Below are 21,929 nucleotides of genomic sequence, written 5' to 3' on the forward strand. Positions count from 1 at the left end.
GGATACTTGTTCATAAAGCTGTGATAGCTGAGATAGAGCACATAACTTCACACGGTGCCTGGAGTATGGTAACATTCACTTGCTCTTAACTACAACTACTACATTATTCATTATTTTTAATCTCTAATAATCCTGAATGGTAGTTTTATAGACTTATATTTAGTAAGTGAAAATAAAGACTCAGAAGAGCTAAGTAACTTGCCCGAGACCATACAGCTTGGAAGTAGAGAGGCACTCTCTGAAGCCATGTCTACAAGGTTCTAAAATTCCATGATCTTCCTATCTATACAACACATATAATAATAATGAAAAAAAAATAATGAAATGAATTGAGGAGAAACTATATTATTATTTCTGAATACATGACTGAAATCAGCATAAACAGTTTTAAACATCCTGAAGACAGTTAAAACAGATAAAAACTCAGTTAATACATCTGAGAATAGGAGAAGGACATAACTTAATTAAATGAATAACAAAATGAATAAGCTTGGTAACAAAACAAATTCCAAGCAATTGTATAGAATGCTGGCGAGCATAAAATGCTGGCGAGTCCTAATAAAGTCTAAAATCTAAATGCTGTATCGAAATAATTTTAAACATATTATTTGTAACCATTCGAGACTTAATTACATTCTAGGGCAGAAACCTTTTTATATAGATGAAATTCCTCCCAGCAGTAGTCCAAACATTCCAAATTCACTAAACTGAAAATATAATTGTGACGAGAGCATCAGCAGGTTTGTCTCCTCATTGCTAAAAGAATATCAAAAATAAATGAGAACTGTTCCCCTGGGGGGCTTTTGCAGAGCTTATTTATTAAAACTACTATGTAAAGACAAACCACGCTCTGGCTTGCATTTTCCTCCTGTACACATTTGACATTTCCCGATGTGAAGAGTGTAAGGCATTGTGAGAGGGCTAGGAGCAGATGACGCCCATTTGTAGTCCTAAACCTTAAGGGCATGAAGTTTTTTTTTTAGATGCTGAGACACGATTTTACTAAGAATACAGCAAAAGGCTTCAACAGTTAAAACTTCCGAGAAAAATCAGACCCACAGGGTGCTTGTATGACAACCCCAACAACCAGAAAGTCTGAAATAGATAAGCGCTTCCATCACTTTCGAGCTTGGCTTTTTCGCCAGCATATACTGGTATCCTACACGGGGGAAAAGGAAACTACAGAAATGTCTCACCAACCTGACTAAGCCACGTCTCTGGTTTCATTAGCAAACACCTGAAGGTAGCATATTCTTTTTAGACAGTTTATAGGATGGCTTAACATTTTTGTCAAGCTCTCTCCCGAGATGATGAGAAATTCCTGAATTTTACAAGGGTTAGTTGGAAAAGAAATTGCAAGAGCAATTAATATATACCGTGTTTATAATGTTCTGCTCTGTCACGTTAGATACGTAACACAGATAATGAAGATCCCACCTAGGGTCTCTTCTGTGGCTCTATGCATTGTGTGAGCATCCTATACGCTTCACTGATTATTGTGTATTGTCTTAACTACTGTGTATTATTTTAACAGTCAGTGGTTCCTAACCTCTTAAATACAAAAGACCTCTTTCCTTATTTAGTCTCACCATTTTCTGCAGCAATGAGAATGCATTAGGTTTCTGATATCCTGAAAGTTGACTGCAGATCTTCACTGCTACCCTCATACACCTCTAAAAACAGATTCTAGACGGTGAACCTCGTATTTTGATTTCCATTATTGGTTCCAAAACTGAATATTGTAGTTAGGTAAGATGCCCTACCCAAAAGAGAGAATTACAGATGAAAAGGAGAACTATTCTATTATAACTTACCATTTTGACAGCAGTTCTCCCCATGTTTCAAGAATTTTTTCTGCACATTCTTTGGATACATCACCAGATCCACTCAAGAGAGGTTCATCGTTATCTTTAATAACCAAAACACACACAAAAAGATAACAGAAGTGGCTGTGCCAGCCAGAAGAATGACATGGAAACGTAACAGTCAAATTCAAAAGATTTTACTGGAAAGTCATAAATCCTCTCTTTTAGTGTACAGGTATAAATAAAACAAAATAAAAATGGTCCTAGGCGTCACGTTGTAATCTCTCGTTCTCTTTTGCTTTCCATGCAGGTCCAGAAAAGAGCTATTAATTAAGATGAGAGGCCTCTAAATAGGGTATTTTCTCTCTCCTTTTCCATAACAAACAGCTTTATGCATGAAAATTCACAGTTTAAAAAAATTACAAACCACCTAAGTGTCCAACAAGGGGAGAGCAGAAAATGGATGAATAAATTATGAAAACATGTTATTGCACATTGACATTTGTTTACATAATGATATGACAAAATACCACATAAAATAAAAATATCAAGAGCTAAATCTTCATCATGACCTAATCTGTGTGAAGTAATAGGAAATGGTCTGGAATGAACCACGGCCAAGACATTAACAATTACCGTCTCTGATGATGGAGTTAAAATTTTTTTCTCATTCACGTTCTCACGATTTTCTAAATTTTCTACAATGGCATACATTCATTTATAACAGAAAGCACAAAAATATTTTAAAAGACCAAAATGAATCATTTCAAATTTAAGTCAAGCGATTAGGAAAGCTAAAGTATGAATTTAAAGATTTTAAGAGAAAAATGGTGAAAAAAAATGACACTGATAAAGGCATGTGAGAAGTACTGAAAAGTGTAGTTAAAGTGGGGGAGAAAATAAGAACTAAGTTATCTACTTAATCAATCCTCTTTTGTTGGACACTTGGGAAGTTTTCAACTTTTTGCTACAAATAGAATTGGGATGAACATCTCTCATTGCTTTCACTGGGAACATGCCCAGAAGTGAACTTCCTAGATTTTTTTTAAAAATACTTTTAAGGATTCTGAAACTTACTGACAAATTGCCTTCCAAAATGGTTTTACTAAATTATAATTTCCACTAGCTAGATACAACAGCACTTATTTCCACGTGTCCTCACCAATGCTGTTTCTAGATTTTTCTGATTTAACTTGCCTCAACAAAGGTTGGCGCTTTACACATCTGACGATTACACCATGAATTTGTATTCCTACTAGGGACAGTAATTATCGGAGAGCACTGATTTTAAAGGCTCAGAAATCCATGATACTTATTACTAAACTTTATTACATTATAATGCCTTGGGCATTATCATCAGTTTTGATGGTTAGATAGGGAAGAGGTGAAACTGAATTTGAGACATCTTCTGTGGATGGAGGAATCAGGAAAAGAGAAAGGCTTGAGGGCACTAAGAGAAACTCCTACTTCATTATTTTGACAGCATTGGCCCTACTTTCTAACGCCTCAAGTAATTCTCTACTCACTAAAATATCACTATAATACAACTCTTTGGAGGAATGCAGCTATAAAAAATGTACTAAAATTTATGAGAGATGATAATTCCCTCAAAGAGATTAGAAAGAGCTATCTTATAAAATTCTCTTTTACTGTTTGGATGCTTTCAACAAATCTGGATAGCAGGAGTTTGAAATCTGTGTTCAGAATGCCATGTACCTAAGGCAGGGGTGCGGGAGGGGAGTAAACCACAACCTCAGCTTCAGGATGCTGCTTCTGAACACCCGCCCTCTGTAACTGCTGGCTTCTGGGCCTGTGAGCACAAACGTTCTAGGATAAGGAGCCTCTCTAGAAGACTGTAGGCATTTCCTTCCAGGGAGCAAACAGTTCACAACAGGACCTGGGTTAGAGAATAAAGACGGCGTGGCTGCACGGTCTCTTCAGTCCCAGTTAGCATCTCCTGCATACCAGGGATTGCGCTGTATACCAGAGACACATTGCGTGGCAAAAACCGACACACCCTCTTGCTTCACAAAGCTTGTGTTCGAGCGTTTCCTGATTCTCCCATGATGCCAAGAGTCCTTATTTCTCCCTAGTTAAGAGCTGTCAGTAAAGGCCTTTGAATCCCCTCAATCATATTTAAAAATTTATGCCTGCTATTGGCCAGAACTAGATGTGAGTCCTAACTAATGCTATCCTTTAGCTGCGCCCAAATTTCTTGGTAACCTGATTACAATTACCTTAAAAAGAAGGTCTGCATTAATCATTTTGAATCTCCAATAGGCCTTCGCATAAATATTTATTGAAAGAATTCCAAATGCTACGTCACATTATTACCTGATAAAATTATAATACTCTGAATGGTTCTCCACCCCCCCCCAAACAGAAAAGCTCTCCCTACAATTTACCTTCCTCTTCGTCATCTTCCGGAGGAGAAGGTATCATTGAACTCTGAGATCCAGACTGTGGCAGGCGAATTGAGGGGCTGGCTGTCGTCTTCCTCCTCTCTCTTTCTGATTCGCTTTCCAAGCACACGACTTCATATAAAGTATCAGTATTGCTCTTTCTCTCCTTTTGCTTTATCTTGAAGATAAAAAAAAAATATTATTTATTAAGTGGTAAAATTCTTAATTTTTTAATTGAGCACTACTTCTAACTTCACACAGGATGTGAGAATAAAAAAAGTATTACTTTAAGTATCTACACTAAATGGAACCTTTTCTAAATAGAAAAGCATGTTTAGATTTAAAAGCCCTTAAGAAAATAAGGTCTTTACTGAGCAGAACTTTAGTTCTGCAATTTTACTTACTATCTTAAGACTGTACCATCAAACATTCAACTAACAATATTTAGTAGGTGTGAACTAAAAAGTAAACTGTTCTATATAGCTTTCAAGTTACTTTAAGGTATCCATCACAGTTTCCTATATAAAACTACACATTAAAAAATGTTTTTAAATATTCTAAAATAAAGTTTAGGACTAAGAAAGCCCTCTTATTCCTATGTCTTCCCTACTCCTTTAGCTACATTAAAACAGTGTGGGAAACTTCTTCAACTGAAAGCTACAACTGGGCGTGCAGGGAGAGGTGAGAGGCAGAAAAGACATGACTAGAATCCACAAAAATTTTGATAACCCAAATTGGTTTGTATTTTGGTTTGATTTTGAGGGAAACACATAACAATTTAAATGGGCCTAAATTAAAAATTAAGAACAGGGAATATAAAACTTTACCAGTACAATATTTAAATATATTAAGATTTCAAATTACAGCCAGTTTAAGGAGGAGGAGTGGGGGGGGGGGGGGGGGTGAGATGCAGAGCAGGAGGAAAAGGAGGAAAACACACAGAGAGAACTAGGAAGGTGGCTACACCAAAGAGAAAGGCATATACACATAAAGCAAAATGCTGAAGGAGGGAAGAAAAAACCCGAAACGTTCATTAGGTACAGAAATACCAGGCAGAGCAGATTTTATCATCTCAACGTTCATTTGGGTTGTTAAGAGAAATCACCCCACAGTCCTGGAAGGCCAAGATAATGGCAACATGTCCTTTCAATATCATCCTGAAGGAAGGTTTAGTACAGGAGTCGGTAAACTTTTCTGTAAAGGGCCAAACAGTACATGTCTTAGGCTACGTGGGCCAGTAATATCTGTCACAACTACTCAGCTTTACCGGGATGGTACGTGAGCAGCCATAGGCAGGGAGTGAGTGAGTGTGGCTGTGTTGCAAAAAGACACAATGAAAACAAGCACCGAGCCAGATTTGACCCACAGACTAGTTTGCCGACTTTGCTTCCACATGTTCACCCAAGGGTTACTTAATTTTCTAGATGAATAAACGATTTTGACTTAGCTACTTACTATTAATTAAGGACCCAGACTCTGTGAAGTTACATATTAACCTGTAGATTTGTGTCCAGTAGATATGCAAATGATTTCTGTCCAATAGAAAAGATAACCCAAAGGTTACCTATAGGACATTAACCCAGATTTGTTTCTAACCTGGCAATTTTTTTCTAATAGTCATTATTTTCATTTTTTTAAGGAAAAACTATGTAAACTCAACTTCCTCAAACACTTAGAACCAGTTTTACCATCTTACTGGTTCCCTCATTACTTAAGTGAATTAAAACTTTTGAACATGTTCATTCTAAATTTATAATTATGACTTTAAACTTTTACATATTATATTTTGATAAGCAACAGTATTCAACTTTTGTTTAGTTATAAATGACTCTCTGGAATATTAGTTAATTGCTATCAGAAACAACTGAAAAATCAGTAGCTCTTCACCTTTAAAAAAATGTCTCAGAGACTATACAAATGTGATAACCAATGCAGTTCACCTAGAAACTCTTCTAGCAACCAGAGCAATATTGCCTTTGAAGTGAGATAAACAAATAGTAAAGAACTGGACCCCAGTTATAAGTCAAGTACTCCAGCTATTAAAAATGCTGATCATTGTAAAAGCTGGGTAATAGTACAGGAGGGTTCATTATACTATTATTTTTATTTCTCTGTATGTTTGAATTTTCTATAAGAAAAAGCTTTCTAAACAGCTCTCTTAGAAAAGACCAAAAAAGGGAGACTTAAATAAATGGAAAGACATCACATGTTCTTGGATAAGATGACTTGACTTCATAAAGATGTCAATACTCCCCAATAAAAATACCATTAATATTTTTCAGAGCTACAAGAATTGAATGTAGAATTTATATAAAAAATAAACAATTAAGACTATCCAGCAATGCCCCCCCGCCCCCCCCCCCACACAAACAACTGGGGAGGGAAGGTTGCCCTATGAGGTATTAAAAGATATTATGAAGTCTTCCATAATTAACACAGTGTGGTATTAGTACATAAATAACATAAAAAACCATGAAAATATATATAAACCAGAAAAAGGTACAAGTACACATGAATGTGACATATAGTGGCAACTCAAATCAATGAATGCTGTTGGGACAAGTGAATGGCCATTTGAAAGAAGACTGAATCAGATTCACGCTTTACACCATATACCAGAATAAAAATACTAATGAATCAGAGATCTAAAGGTAGTAAAATGAAACCATGTAAGTAATAAATGAATATGTGTTATTTCCTTTATTACTTGGGAGTGGGGAAAGCATTTCTAATTATGACTCAAATTCCAGAAGCTTTAAAGAAAAAAATCTGATAAATTTGAGTACATAAAAAGAAACTGTATGGCAAAAAAAAAAAAAAGCCCGAAAGACCAGCATAATTTAAGTCAAAACACAAGTGACAATCCAGGAGAAATATTTACAACTTATATCTCGAAAGGTTAATTCCTCGACTATACAATGCGTTTCTAAAAAGGAAAAGGGAAAAGATAAAAACCAAAGAGCAAAAAGTATGGAGACAATTCGCAGGAAAGAAAAATCACTCTTAAGCATACAAAAAAATGCTTGTTTTCAATCATCAGAGGATAAATTAAAGCTACCATTAGGTCCTTAAGTTTAACAACACACTCTTGAAAAGCCTGTGGAGAAAGAAATACTCTCATACCCCGCTAATCTCTATGGTTACAATCTATACAGAGGAGAAATTGGCAAATATAACAATATTACATATGCAAAACTACCTCATGTGCCAACAGGAGTTTACTGTAAGATGTACTTCCATTCAGTCAAAATAACTCATGCACAACCCTGCAACATTATTTGGAAGAGCAAATGATTGGGGGGGGGGGAATCCAAGTATCCATCAATAGAGGACTAGCTGAAAAGATTGTGATTCATCCAAACAACATCCATTAAACAAGGATGAGGAAGATCTCTATGAACTGATGTGGAATGATCTCCAGGATATATTAAGTCAAAAAAGTAAGGAGCAGGACAGCAACAGAGTATGCTAGTTTTTGTGTAAAAAGGGGGTTAAAAAATAAATAGAAGTATTTTATTATTTCACGAAAAGAAACATTAGAAAGATAATCCAGAAACCAATAATAACGGTTACCTGTGGGGTTGGGGGAAGACAGATATAAATGAAAGATTTATGAGTATACATTGTTATGTAATCGTGACTTTTGTACCCTAAAAGTATTTTAAATATTGAAAAAATAAATTAAACCAAATGTTGAAAAAAGTGTCAACTCTCCAAACTGAAAGTAACAAATGAACCTAACAATATGTCAAATGGTAACATAACTACAATAAAATAGTCAAAGAAACTTTTGAACGCAATATTAACTTTATAATCTTACTGGAAAATGTTCAAAGGACAAAAAGAAGTCCCATAAAATCTAGAACTTCACTCAACTGCAATAGTGATATTTTTTGAATGAATATCAACAAATGGGAATTTCAAACTATATGACTTCAAATAATTTTATATTATATGCCTGTTTTTCATATATTCAAAATGAGAAACATGCAAAAATACTTAGGTACCATGGTTATAGTTATAAATGTTCCTCCCCCAAATTTGTTTAAACATCTATAGAAAAAGAAGACACTAAATATTTTGTAAACCTTTCATTTAGATGTTTACATACTTATTTTTACATATTGATATTAAAGTGCAGGTTTTATTTATTTATGTACAACCATTAGTTGTACATAAATTGCAATGTGGCATTTTATGTATTTTAGAAAACTGCAAGTTTATTAATTGATGCTTAATTACCCTCATCGGTAATTGTATTAAAATATGAGCTTGTTCTCATTGGAATTTTAAATAAATTCTATATTTCATAAACCCATATAATCATACTTTTTCTCAACAGATATTTTATAAGTTTATAAAAATTTTGTTATTAATCTGCTGGGAGGAAATAAAATAAAGACCACATATTGTTTCCTGCAAAACTAATATTTTTAAATTCTTTGATGAAATAGAGTATTAAAGCAAATAAATTAAGTATAGTACTAATACTATAACTGAGATATTCAATATTAAAAATTACATAAATGTAAAAACAAAAAAAAGAAAATCCTGTAATGTTAAATTACTACTGAAAATATGTGAAGGAACTCAACTCATTTAGGCAAGAATCATCAATGGATGCTAAAACCAATAATTAAAAAGTTGTTGAGAAACAGGATATGTGGAAGGCGGCAGTGTGTACCACCCCAAAGATTGCTTGCTAAAAGCAAAGAGAAAACTCTACATTTAGAAAACTCTACTTCTGAACAGGAGAAATCCAGTGATCAATCGCCTTAACCAAGGGATCGCACTTCCCAGGAACAGAGCAACCAACGCCCGCTTACGTGCCTCCTGATTCAGCAGTCAAAAGGCTCTGGTACAGAAAGCACTTTCGTGTTGTTTATCTTGAGAGTATGGTACAGTGAGTTATTTGTGCACGCACACACGCACGTACAAGCGCGCACACACGGCAAACGGCAATAAGAGGCACAGGGTTCCGGTACAGTTATCCTAATTACTCGTCTGTAAGATCTGGCTACATCATTTAGTCTTTCACGCATCAGCGTATTCATTTACAATAATTTTATAAAACATTTTGAAGTCTCTTTGGCAATAAAAATTCTATAAATCTATAGTTTTAAGAATGTGTGGTTGGTCTTTTATTCACCTTATTGTCACTGTCTAAAAATCTCGTCTTTAGACCATTTTCTTCCACTGTGATGCCATCTTAATATAACAATCCCCACAGTTGGGAAGGCTTCCAAGCTTAAAAAGAGTTACTGAGTCACCAGATAAATTTAGTGAAAGGAAAAAGAACCAATTTTTAAACATGTTTTTAAAAAACATTTCTATAATTGTTTTTCCATACAGCAATTAACAGAAACTACATATTGTATATTTTGAAAATCTGGTGTGCAGCACTGTTCCCTTTTCTGTCTACTGAGATCTACAAGGGGTTAAAATTTTTAATTACGCTTAATTTAAGTAAATACTAAAAATATTCTTACAGAAAGACAAAAGAAGCACATTTCTATGACAAGAACCCTGCATGAGATTCTTAGAAACCTTAGGTATGTATCTATTTCACACAACACCCCATAAAATCTACTATTTTACATTTATAAATGAGAATACTATCCTCATTGCATACTATCCTCCTATATAGCCTCATTGCATATGGAAGAAAATTATATAACACAGAAAAAGTGAAAACGGCTAGCAGACTGATGGTCACAGTAGGGTCTCAGTCAATGGTAGATGCTATTACTTTTCAATGCTATGGAAGAGGAAATAAACTTAGTTTATTGTGTTACAATGGATGAGATTAACACGGCTCTACTTGCTCCAAGACAGCAAAAGTTGTTCTAATTTTTCTTACTCTTTTCCCACTCTTTACCCCTCACACAACCCCCCACCACTCCATAAGACTTATCCAAATAAGGAGAAAAATGAAAGATTATTCTCAGGAATTCTCTGTCCTCCTCCCAGCTTCCACATATAAACTTCTAGGGTTTTCTTTTGCAAAGAAAATATTGACAACTCAGCCTATGTTTAGCTTGTAATCTTAACAGAGTCTAGAGTAGCCTATGAGAACATGTGTCTCAGGTACACATATCTTCTGGGCTAGTTTACCGTGCCAAGTTATTTGTTAACCTAATTAATTAGATACATTATTCTAGACCACACTACGGAAGTGATATTCCTGTAAACTCATGCAATCTGAATCCAGGGCTGTGTGACACAGGATCTCAAGAGAAAAGCAAGACCAGGGGATTCTTATTTATGTTTACTAAGATAAGATAAACAGTTGAAACTCTTCATAATCTCTTTGGTTAAAGGGATTATCTTTTTTACATACGAATGCATATTAAAAATATAACGATTCATTTTCCTATCATTTTTTACTCTAGAAACCATTAAAAACCATTCTCACTCCCTAAACTTTTAAAATGATGCTTGTAGATTGGTATTCCTTCTGAGGCATTTTTCCCCTGGGGCTAATCCTCTAAATAATCAGTGCTATTCTGATTTCCTGACTTAAGTGTTTTATTCTTCATCAGTCCCAGTGGGGTCCCACAGTCCTCCTCAATAATGATAGCTAAAATATATGAAGAACACATTATGTGCCAGGAACTATTCCAAGTGTGTTGCGTAGTTTCTCACTTAACATCACGATAACACCACAAAGAAGGAGGATTCTATCACTGCCATTTCACGGCTGAGTACACTGAGAGTTGAAGGAACTAGCTCAAAGTCATAAAGCTCATCAATGGTAAGATCCACGCACTGACTCCTAAGCCAAGTCCTAGATGATAACCTTATGTTGAGCCTCTGCTCCCGCCAGGGAACAGGTGGGAGAACAGCACCGGGACTCAGGTTAACTTTCTGTCTCTTAAGACAACACCGAAAAGAAATCTCTATTCTTGTTCTACTTGCTACCTCTTTCCGACTATAACCAAAGGGGTCAAGCTGAATACACTGGAACAAAAGTATTATTGCAATAGGCAAGAATATTCAACTAAATGCACACGCAACACTATAATTCTACATAAAGTGGCATGTAAATGAAGTCAAATTGACAAACATTTATTGAGAACTACTATGTTCTAGATGACTGGGATAAAGCAGTGAATAAGACAGATTAGAAATACTGCTTTAGTAGAAGTTTTTAATATGGAAAACGGATAAATAAAAATACATATATTATGTGCTATATTAGAGGGGAGCAGCCTTATAAAAAAATTAAGAATATATCAGTTTTGGGGGAGGCAACTGGCAGAACCAATACTAATGGAAAAGCAGGCAAATTGCATTGTTAATTTGAGCAAAGACCTGAAAAAGATGAAAGTTTAAGAAGGTGAATAACACAACTGGGATCCAAGGGAAGGGTATTCTAAGCAGAAGAAACAGTTAATAGCAAAGGTCCTGAGAGCATGGTTAGAGCAAAGGAAGCAAGAAGGAAGAATAGTAAGAAAGAAATTAGTATATGGTGCAGTTGGTAGCAATATCGGGTAGGGTTTTATAAGCCACTGTCAAGACTTCGGCTTTTAGGAAGTAAAATACAGTTAGAAGGTTTTGAACAGAAAAAATGATGTCCTCTGACTTTAGGCTGCTATGTTGAAATATACATGATATATATAAAAAAGAGAAACAGGGAGATGAGTAAAAAGGCTATCACCATAATCAACGTAAAAACAGTGTTTCAGATGAAGTAAACAGCATCTAGGTGGTAAGAAGGAGTCAGATTCTAGATATGTTTTGAAAGCAAATAGAATTTCCTGACTTGGTATGGGGTGTTAAAAATAAAACAGCAAAATTCTTGGCCCAAGCAACTGTTAGGAGAATATGTCTATGAACTGAGATAGTAAAGACAGAGAATTTTAGGGGTAGAGGATAAGAGAATGAAACTTTTTTGTCTGTGGTAAATTTGAGATGTCCTAAAAGGTAAGAGGAAGAGGTATATTTAAGGGGGAGTGGATAATCACCTACATCAAATGCTGCTGACAGGGCAAGTAAAACGAAGAGTCAGAATGACCACTAGATTTAGCAATTTAGGTCATCGTAAACGTGATTTCTTTTAAGGAGTTTTGATACAAAGAAAAGAAAAAAACTTGGGGAAACTTGGGCCAAGACAAGCTAAATGAAGGGAACGGAGATTGTATCTGCTGCCCACCGAAAGACAGAGTGTGGCGTTTGACATTGACCATATTAACGGACAAATTAAAAAAAAAAAAAAATGATACGCAGAAGACCTTAACAGAGTCTCTACCATCCATCATTAAAAATATCTAACACATAATCCCAAATTACTAGACAGACAAAGAAAGAGGAAAATATGACTCACCAGACATTAGAATTAGCAGTCAAGGATTTTTAAAGTAGCTATATTATAATTATGCTCAAGGATATAAAATAAAATCTGTTGAAAATAAAAGAACAAAGAGGAAAATCTTGTAAGAAAACAGAAACTATGAGAGGAGAACCAAATGGAAATTCCAGAAATAAATAATATGAAATCTGAAATAAAAAAAAACAACAACAACAACAACAAAAACATTGAATGGGCTTAACCACAGATTGGCTATGACAAAATAAGGTCAAGTGAACTTTAAGATAGGTCAGCAAACATTATCTGATCTGAAGACAAACGAAAGATTTGAAAAAAACAGATAGAGCCTCAGAGATCTGAGATAATACCTAAAATATGTGCCACTGGGATCCCATGAGAGAAAAGAGATGGGGCAGAAAAAGAGTTGAAAGAAATAATGGGCCAGCTTTTCTCCAAAATCGTTAAAAGAAAACCAAACAAAAATCGTAAATTTAAAAATTCAAGAAGTGAAGCAAGTCTCAAGCATTACAAACAGGAAGAAAACCACACCTAGACACATGGTAATTAAATGTCTGAAAATCAAAGATAAAAAATAATCTTAAAAGCATCCAGAGAAAAATGACTCATCGCATACATAGCAACAATATAAAATCCATACTGACGTCTCATCAAAATCAATGGGAACAGGAAGACTGTGGGATGAAAACGAAATAAAAAATTTTTCAGATTAAAAAAAAAGTCTGAAAGTTACGTCTGTAATAGATCTGCACTAAAAGAAAAGCTAACGACATTTCTACAGGTAGAAGAAGGGAAGTGAGATCAGATGGTAGCTTGGTTCTTCAGGAAGAAATGAGGAGCAACAAAAATGGTAAATAAATGGGTAAAAATAAAGGACATTTCTCCTCTTTATACATTTAAAATACCCATGACTGTTTAAAGATCTAATTGATAGCTTAATGATAAATCATCCCTCAGACGTGGTCTCTCCTTTCTTATTCCCCTCCCCTCCATATTTATAGAAAAGTACAGTACCTGTTTTAATTTCAAAAAGAAATTTTCAGTAGTACTACGTTTGCTGAAGGGCCAGAATAATCTTTCATTAGGTGAGCAAACTCGGACTTTTGTTTCTAGGAGAAATCGAACAGGCTCTTGTACTTCTGTTATGACCAAATCAACAGCTGTGGTCATAAACAGCACTTTATCTAGAGAGAGGGGAGAAGCAAATAAAAAATGGAAATGTATTTGCTCGCATGATTAATGTAAAATTAGTTTTATTACAGACTTTTAAGATATCTTAAAGTAATCCATAAACTAAATAAGAATCTAAAATAATCAGATAAATTGCGGTTTTGAAAACTTTTTTCCTGTATTGAGAATTTTTTCCTTGGGTAGGTTCTTTGAAATGAAATTACTTAGAACAGTATATACTTTAAAGCCTCTGAAATGTACTGTCAGATTGTTTTATAAAAGTGACATGTGGCTTCTCTATGCCAGTCTCACCAACACTGAAAATTCCCAACTTTTAAAATCTTGGTTATAACAATGGTAACCAAGATTGGATATCCTTTATATCCATTTATCTTTAGTGCTATGAATAACAAGAAAAAATGAAAAGGAAAAAAATAAATAAATGCTCAATAAGAGGCATTAGTTAAGCAAATAATGTCACATTTCAGAACAGGATATTATGCAGCCATTAAACAACATTCAAGAAGAGTATGAAATATCTTGAAAAAGAATGTTTATGCACAGACATCTGAAAAGCTATATAAGAAACTGAACACAGTGGTCCCCTCTGGAGTGAGTCCTGGGGACTGTGGTAGATTTTTACTTTTCTTTATATATCCTTTCCATTTTTAGCCATGAGTGAATATATTAACTGCCCACAAAAATAAATAAAATTTAGAAGTTTGTAAATAAATGAGTACACAAATAGAAAAGGAAGCATGGAAGAAAAAAATAAAGAGATGGGGAGAGGAAAAATAAGTGGGGAAAAATGATACTTTGTTTACAGGTCAAATTTATTAATAAACTCGAAAGAACTATTCAAATTCTTTGGTTTCACCAGAATTAGGTAAATACTGGAAATTGGTCAAATAAGTTGTCCTAAGCTTTGATTATCTTCTTGGAACTAAAATTTCTGTCCACATTGTCAACAATCTGCATTACCTTTAGGAGTTTCTTCATTTACAACTTGAAAATGTGGGGATTTTGGATTCCAGCTCCCAGTGATAACATAAGACTTTCCATCTGAACTTTTGCCCATAGATTCCTCAAGAAAAGAGTAAACGAACATTAATGTCAAAGTAAGAAAACAACATCTAACTCCATTTTGCTGTCTTTAAGAAAAGGAGTTGCAAAAATGTAAGAATATAAAAGAGAATCAGATATTTTTTAAAAAGGTAGGAATGTATATAAATTACAGTTGTGCCAATTACTTATGTAATTGTTCCTAAGGAGTTTTAAGTAGATGCTTGAAAATCCTATCAGCTTGTACAAACATTAGAGAAATTTACTACCTAATCCGTGTTGAATTCTTCTGTCAAGTGACTAATTACTCAATTTTAGTTTTTAAAATAAAAGATTTTTATATAATAGAAATAATACTAATACCACCTACTTTTCTCTTTCGATTCCCACATCAACCCTACATGATAAATAAGATTTTTTTAACTTACATGGCCAAGAAACTATTAAATAGCCAAGTCAGAAATAGATTCTCTTAACTCTGTTTATTGCTTTATAGCTTATATGAACACTTTCATAAATGTGCTTTAACATTAGATTAGGTGAGATAAAGTGAAATGACCTTTACCAAGAACAGAGTGTATAACTTAAAAAAAGATTCTTACCAAATCTAACAAATGCATATCACTATTTCGCACATCTTTTCCTGGGCTAAGGAGAAGACCAAAACACCTGCAAAAAAAGAACTGACATAAATTTGGAAAAAAACAACACAAAAAAGATGTTTAAATTAGGTTACTTAAAAAAATTCTTATTGATGAAAAAAAGGACATATTAAAATTATTAATAATTAGCATCGCCAAAATATCCTCACTTCTTTGAGATAAACAAATTCTATGTTTGCCTTCTATTATTACATAGACAGCATATTTACAGAAAATTTACGAGAGTTAATTCAAAGTGAATGAAATAGCCACTTCAATCATGAAAAGAATTCCCGAGGGAACAAATTTTACAAATTTATTTTTGAATATAGAATATTTCTACACTAGATAAAAACTAAAATTTATATTTAAGCTAAACATAAATAATGTTTACCTTTCAATGGCAAGTTCTTTATTAGTTGTTTGTTGCACATTGATGACAATTTTCTTATCAATTCCTTGACGTAGTTTAAAGCACTGTCTGTCCTTATCTTTAGGCACTGCACTGTAGAACAACACGTTTCATTAATTTTGCAAAGTATTTTCTTGTGACATATACTAGAACGATTTTTGTTATGGTGTAAAAACCAGGCACAGAAAATAATCACAGGTTTGATCTTTTTTCTGTGCCTTTTTTGAATCATAACTGAAATTTAAAAACTATCATCTGCCTCTTGATGTGAAAGTATCATCATTACTATATATACCTCGCTAAACTACTTAAAGGGCAGAAAAACCACTCCTGTGTCCCCTAAAATATGGCTTTAATTTTCTCCTTTTTGGTGCTGTAAAAGTTAAATTAGGTATTTGTAAAGCATCTAGCATGGCATCTAGCATATAGCTGCTCAAAAAAAAAAAAAAGTGTTATTTTCTTTCCTCTCTATTTAGTCCCTAGTTTTGACATATTATTATTGCCTTGTTGGTTTAAATATATAGGATAAGATACTTAATCACAGATCCTTTGAATTTCTAAACAAGGTGCCTTCAAAAAAATCATAGAGATGAAGACGATATGGCCAACGGTACGCTGTTGCCTAACACTTCCTTAAGCAGGGAGAACCTCACGCAAACCTGTGTTACACAGCCACATCTCATTTTATTGTTCTTTGCTTCATTGTGCTTCACAGATGTGGTGTTTGTTACAAACTGAAGGTCTGTGGCGATCCTGCGACAAGCAAGTCTCTTAGCACCATTTTTCTAACGGCATTTGTTTACTTTGTGTCTCTGTGCCACATTTTAGTAATTCTTGCGATATTCCAAATTTTTTCATTATTATTGTATTTGTTATGGTGATCTGTGATGAACGACCACTGATGTCGCTATTAGAATTGTTTTGGGACACCAAGAACTGCATCCAAAAAGGTGGTGAACTTAAACGATGACTGTGTGTGTCCTGACTGCTCGGCCAGCCATTCCCTGTCTCCCTCCCTCTCCTCAGGCCTATTTTCCTAGGACCCGACAATGTTGCAATTAGGCCAATTAACTCTACAATGGCATCTAAGTGCTCCAGTGACAGGAAGAATCACACATCTCTCAGTTTAAATCAAGAGCTAGAAATGATTATGCTCAGTGAGGAAGGCATGTGAAAAAACCAAGGAAGGCTGAAAACTAGGCCCCCTGCAACCAACCAACAGTTAGCCAGGTTGTGAATGCAAAGTTCCTGAAGGAAATTAAAAGTGCTCCACCAGTGAACACATGAATGATAAGAAGTGAAACAGCCTTGTTGCTGATACGAAGAACGTTTAGTAGTCTAGATAAAAGATCAAACCAGCTGCAGCATTCTCTTAAAACAACGCCTAATCCAGAGCAAGGCTCTAATTCTCTTCAATTCTACGAAGGCTGACAGAGGTTAAAAAAAAAAAAAAAAAAAAAAGCCACAAAAGCAAAGTCAGAGGCTAGCAGAGGTTGGTTCATGAGGTGTCTCCCCAACATGAAAGTGCAAGGTGAAGCAGCAAGTGCTGATGTAGAAGCTACGGGAAGTTACCAGAAGATCTGGCTAAGATAATTCATGGAGGTAAACAACACTCCACTAAACGACAGATTTTTCAGTGTAGATGAAACAGACTTACGTTGGAAGAAGATGCCATTTAGGACTTTGACAGCTAGAGAGAAGTCAATGCCTGCCTTCAAAGCTTCGAAGGATGCACTGACTCCTCGTAGGGGCTAATGCAGCTGGCTGGTCACTTCAAGTTAAGCCAACGCTCATTTCCATTCCGAAAATCTTAGGACCCTTAAGAATTATGCTAACGCTACTCTGTCTGCACTCTATAGACAGAACAACAAAGCCTGGATGACAGTACATTAGTTTCTAACATGGTTTACTGGATATTTTAAGACCACTGTTGTGACTTCCTACTCAGAAGAAAAAAAAGATTTCTTTCAAAATATCACTGCTCACTGACAGTGCACCTGGTCACCTAAGAGCTCTGACGGAGATGGACAATGGGATGAATGATGTTTCCATGGCTTTTAACACAACATCTGTTCTGAAGCCCATGAAACAAGGGGTAATTTCAACTTTCAAGTCTCATGATTTAAGAAATACATTTCGTAAGGATTTAGCTGCCAACGATAGTGACTCCTCTGATGTATCTGGGCAAAGTAAATTGAAATCCTTCCAAAAAGGATTCACCATTCTAGCAGCCACTGAGAATATTCGTGATTCGAGGAACGAGGTCAAAATAGCAACGCTAACAAGAGTTTGGGAGACGCTGAGGCCAGCCTTCCTGGCTGACTTTGAGGGGTTCCAGGCTGCAGTGGAGGAAGTAACTGCACATGCGGTGGGAAAAGCAGAACTCAAAGTACAAGCGGGGCCTAAGAGGCGACTGAATTGCTGCCATCTCATGATAAAACTTTAATAGACGAGGAACTGCTTCTCACAGATGAACAAAGAAAGTGGTTTCTCGAGGCGGAACCTACTGTTGACGAAGATGCTATAAAGACTGTTGAAATGATAACAAAGGATTTAGAATACTACATAAACTTAGCTGGTAAAGCAAGCAGTGGCAGGGTTTGAGAGGACGGACTTCGATTTGAAAGAAGTTCTACTGCGGGTAAATGCTATTAAACAGCATCACATGCTATGGAGAAATTGTTCATGAAAGAAGAGTAAATCAATGTGGCAAATTTCACTGTCTTATTTTAAGAATTGCCTCAGCCATCTCAACCTTCAGCAACCACTACCCTGATCTGATCAGTCAGCAGCCATCAATATCAAGACAAGACCCTCCACCAACAAAAAGATTATGACTTACTAAAGGTTCAGCTAGTTAGCATTTTTTAGCAATCAAGTGTTTTTTAATTCATGTATGTACATTTTTTAGACATAGTGCTGTTGTACACTTTGACTACAGTATAGTGTCAACATAACTTTTATATGTACTGAGAAACCAAAAAGTTTGTGTGATTGCTTTATTGCAATATTCGTTTTATTACAGTGGTCTTGAATAGAACCTGCAGTATCTCCAAGATATGTCTGTATCCATAAAATACTAATGATCGGCTTTAGGAAAAAGTTGAAAATATTCTTAAAATGATATTTACCAAAATAATCCCCTAGTCTCTCTCACACTACTTTTTCTAGCTCCTTTGTTCTCAAAGGTAAACACCTGCCTATGGCAATCAGCCAATATGCAGTAAACCTAAACTGTAACCTATTACTGTACAACTTCAAGATAATGGCAACAGAATCATTAGCAGATACTATAAAGGGCTACATGAGAGCTCTGAGTACCTACTCAAACTGGAAAGTGGCTCTAAAGAAATAAAACTCGTTTGAAGCTCATCAGCACTTACATAGTAACCAAGTCAAGAACATTTTATAACACAGAGATTAGAAAAATCAAAGAATCTTAGCAAAGGATCCTAGAAATGACAAACACGTAGAAACACTTTTGCATGCCAAACTGTTAAATATTTGTGGCTGACGGGGATGGAATTTTTTACCTATAACAGTATGGACACATCTCAATTTTCGACTGATAATACACTAGTCTCTATATTCTGTGGATACTGAAGCATAAACATACAGTTGTCTCTTAACCAATGTGGGGGTTAGAGGTACAGAATACCTGACCACCCCAATCCAAAATCCTCATATAACTTAAGTTGGCCCAGTCTATGACCATACCACCCTGATGCTGTCTGATCTCGGAAGCTAAGCAGGGTCGGGCCTGGTTAGTACTTGGATGGTAGACTGCCTAGGAAGACCAGGTGCTGTAGGTGTACAAAATAAGGGATTGTAAACTGACAAGGTCTTTGCAATCTGTGAGGTCAACTAAGGGTTGCCTCGTCTATATATAAAAAAAAAAAATTAAAAAAACAACAACAAATTGGCCCTCTGCATACATGGATTCCCAACTGTAGATCGAAAATATTGTTTTCGATCTATAGTTGGTTGAATCCACAGATGTGAAACCCAGGGATTTGAGGGTGAGGAATCTGTATGTTTATTGAAAAAAAATCTGCGTGTAAATGGACCCTAACAGTTAAAAGCCGTTTTGTTCAAGGGTCAACTATAATCTCATCTCTCAGCCCTATTTAAAACGACAATGGAAACACATTTGTCTTTGGCGTCCTGAATCTGAAGGGCCAGGAAAAGCCACATTAACAGGAAGCGGAGTATAGGAAAGTAGCAGAAGTTCGCTGCACTGATGTCAGAGGATCTAGATTATATTTCTGGACTTGTCATTCCATCACCGAATGGATTCAAACAAGTAATTTTACATTTAATTCATACTGTATAAATTAAGAAACTGAGGTCCAGGCTTAATGCCCCTGGGTTTCTTTACATATTGAACAAACATAGTATCAAATACCCAGCCTACCTAACGGGGTTACTTGGTAGATTAAATAATACAAAAAAGAAGTGCTTTGAATGGTATAAATAAAAATGCTCCATCTTCCTAAGGGCTACTGAAGGGCAGGTTTCTAATTTTAACAATGTGAAAATTATACTTTTTCAGGAATAAAGAGAGTAGTAATTCTTGCCCCAGCACTTTGTAAAACAATATGGCAGAATCACTAGATAAAAGCAATTGTGTCTGACAAGTTCAAATCTGACAAAGAAAAGAATATTTTTCAATGAATTTGTCACTATTTTAGGTTACATACACAACACTATTTTCTACTATAAACTACGAATTCGGTAAAGCCATGCAAAGAAGAGAGAGTAAAGCCCTAATGAACATGAGAAGCAAATCTGACCCCCGAGGAATTTTACGAGTAGCATCTCCCCAGTATGAGGGTGGACAGAAGAGGGATGCCCGGAATCGTTATCATTCCACCTCGAATATTCCTGCATTTGGAAGGAAGGTACCCTAGTGCTTCTCTTCCGAGCTATCTTAGAAATTTTTCCTGCCGTACCAAAATTTACAGACAGGATTTCACTAGCATCTTCAATAAAGGAAAAAAAAAATATAGTTAAAAAACTGCTTATTTCCTTTAAAATGGAAAAAAACTTTTTTCGTACAAGCCTGCAGGGCAGGAACGTACACCGCAGGACGCGTCACACCACGGTATCGCTCTGAGGTAGAACTACAAAGGGAAAGCACAGAGCATCACGCCTCCCAGCTCAGTGCGCACTACACTCGCCACCAGAGGGCGTGGCAATCCCAGGGTTTTCGAAGGGAGACCAAGAGCTAGTGTTCCCAATGCACCAGTCGTTGTGCCTTTCAATTTAAAAGCAAAATATGAGACGTCATCAAGATTTTGATGTAATTTCACTCTACTCATTTTATAAAGCAATCATAGAGGAAAGAGACTTCTGTATGCAACTATCATTGATAATCCAAAAGAGCATCCATTTTGTGGTATGGGCTATGGAGAAAAAAAGAAATCCAAGTACCTTGCTACCGTAATAGTTTGTTTTAAAGTTAGAAAGGCTGTTAGAGTCTAGCCACCTCATTTTACAAGTAAGGATACTATCAGGAAATGTAAAGAATCTTGGAAAAGTTCACACTGTTAATAGCAGCAATCATTAAACTAAACCTAAGTTTTTATTTCTATTCCCGGGTTCTTTTCTCAACTCAGAAAGGTATCACTTTATGTAAAAATCCAAACCATTTTTTTCTCACCTGATATGCAAGGTTAGAATTCACAGACCTCATTTCTCCCCTTCTAATGCGTTGAGATAAACTTTAGTGGTAAACCTGACTTCGGTAGCCTTAATATTTAGATTATTAAAACAAATCAACCAACCAACCCAACACAAAACAAAGCCCTTGGCAAAACAAATCCAATTGATTTAGTTTCTGTCATATTTGAGTCTGCCTAAAAGAACATAATAACATGACATTTTCCTGTATGAACTGTTTTAATTCTTCAAATGTGGCCTCTGCACATTTGCCTCTTTGTTTTTCTTTATTACTTACATTAAAAAAACAAAAACAAAAACAAAAACAAAACTTCAGACTATAAAAGCAATCATTTTATAGTATGAAAGTTATATAACCTGACCTAGAGTTTCCCTTGAACCACAAATATAGCATGTTAATATAATCTCAAAAAAAAAAAAAAAAAA

The 21,929-nt window shown here is 35.3% G+C and overlaps 1 protein-coding gene across 8 annotated transcripts in view; it reads right to left on the reverse strand.

Annotated features, from left to right (window-relative positions):
• Nucleotides 1-21,929, reverse strand: part of RABGAP1 (RAB GTPase activating protein 1) — a 133,966-nt gene that overhangs the window by 69,878 nt on the left and 42,159 nt on the right. For 7 of the 8 annotated variants that reach the window (XM_016137437.2, XM_016137438.2, XM_036217813.1 and 4 more), the window contains 6 exons: nucleotides 15,804-15,914; nucleotides 15,371-15,437; nucleotides 14,688-14,790; nucleotides 13,551-13,720; nucleotides 4,211-4,385; nucleotides 1,815-1,908 (listed from right to left, as the gene is read on the reverse strand). In XM_016137437.2, coding sequence (XP_015992923.2) covers nucleotides 1,815-1,908; nucleotides 4,211-4,385; nucleotides 13,551-13,720; nucleotides 14,688-14,790; nucleotides 15,371-15,437; nucleotides 15,804-15,914 — 720 coding nt within the window. Of the gene's footprint in view, nucleotides 1-1,814; nucleotides 1,909-4,210; nucleotides 4,386-13,550; nucleotides 13,721-14,687; nucleotides 14,791-15,370; nucleotides 15,452-15,803; nucleotides 15,915-21,929 lie in introns of those variants that run through there. The other variant, XM_016137442.2, reaches the window with a different exon arrangement.

This window comes from Rousettus aegyptiacus, unplaced genomic scaffold, assembly GCF_014176215.1.
Source record: "Rousettus aegyptiacus isolate mRouAeg1 unplaced genomic scaffold, mRouAeg1.p scaffold_m13_p_3, whole genome shotgun sequence".
In the NCBI taxonomy this organism is placed as follows: domain Eukaryota; kingdom Metazoa; phylum Chordata; class Mammalia; order Chiroptera; family Pteropodidae; genus Rousettus; species Rousettus aegyptiacus.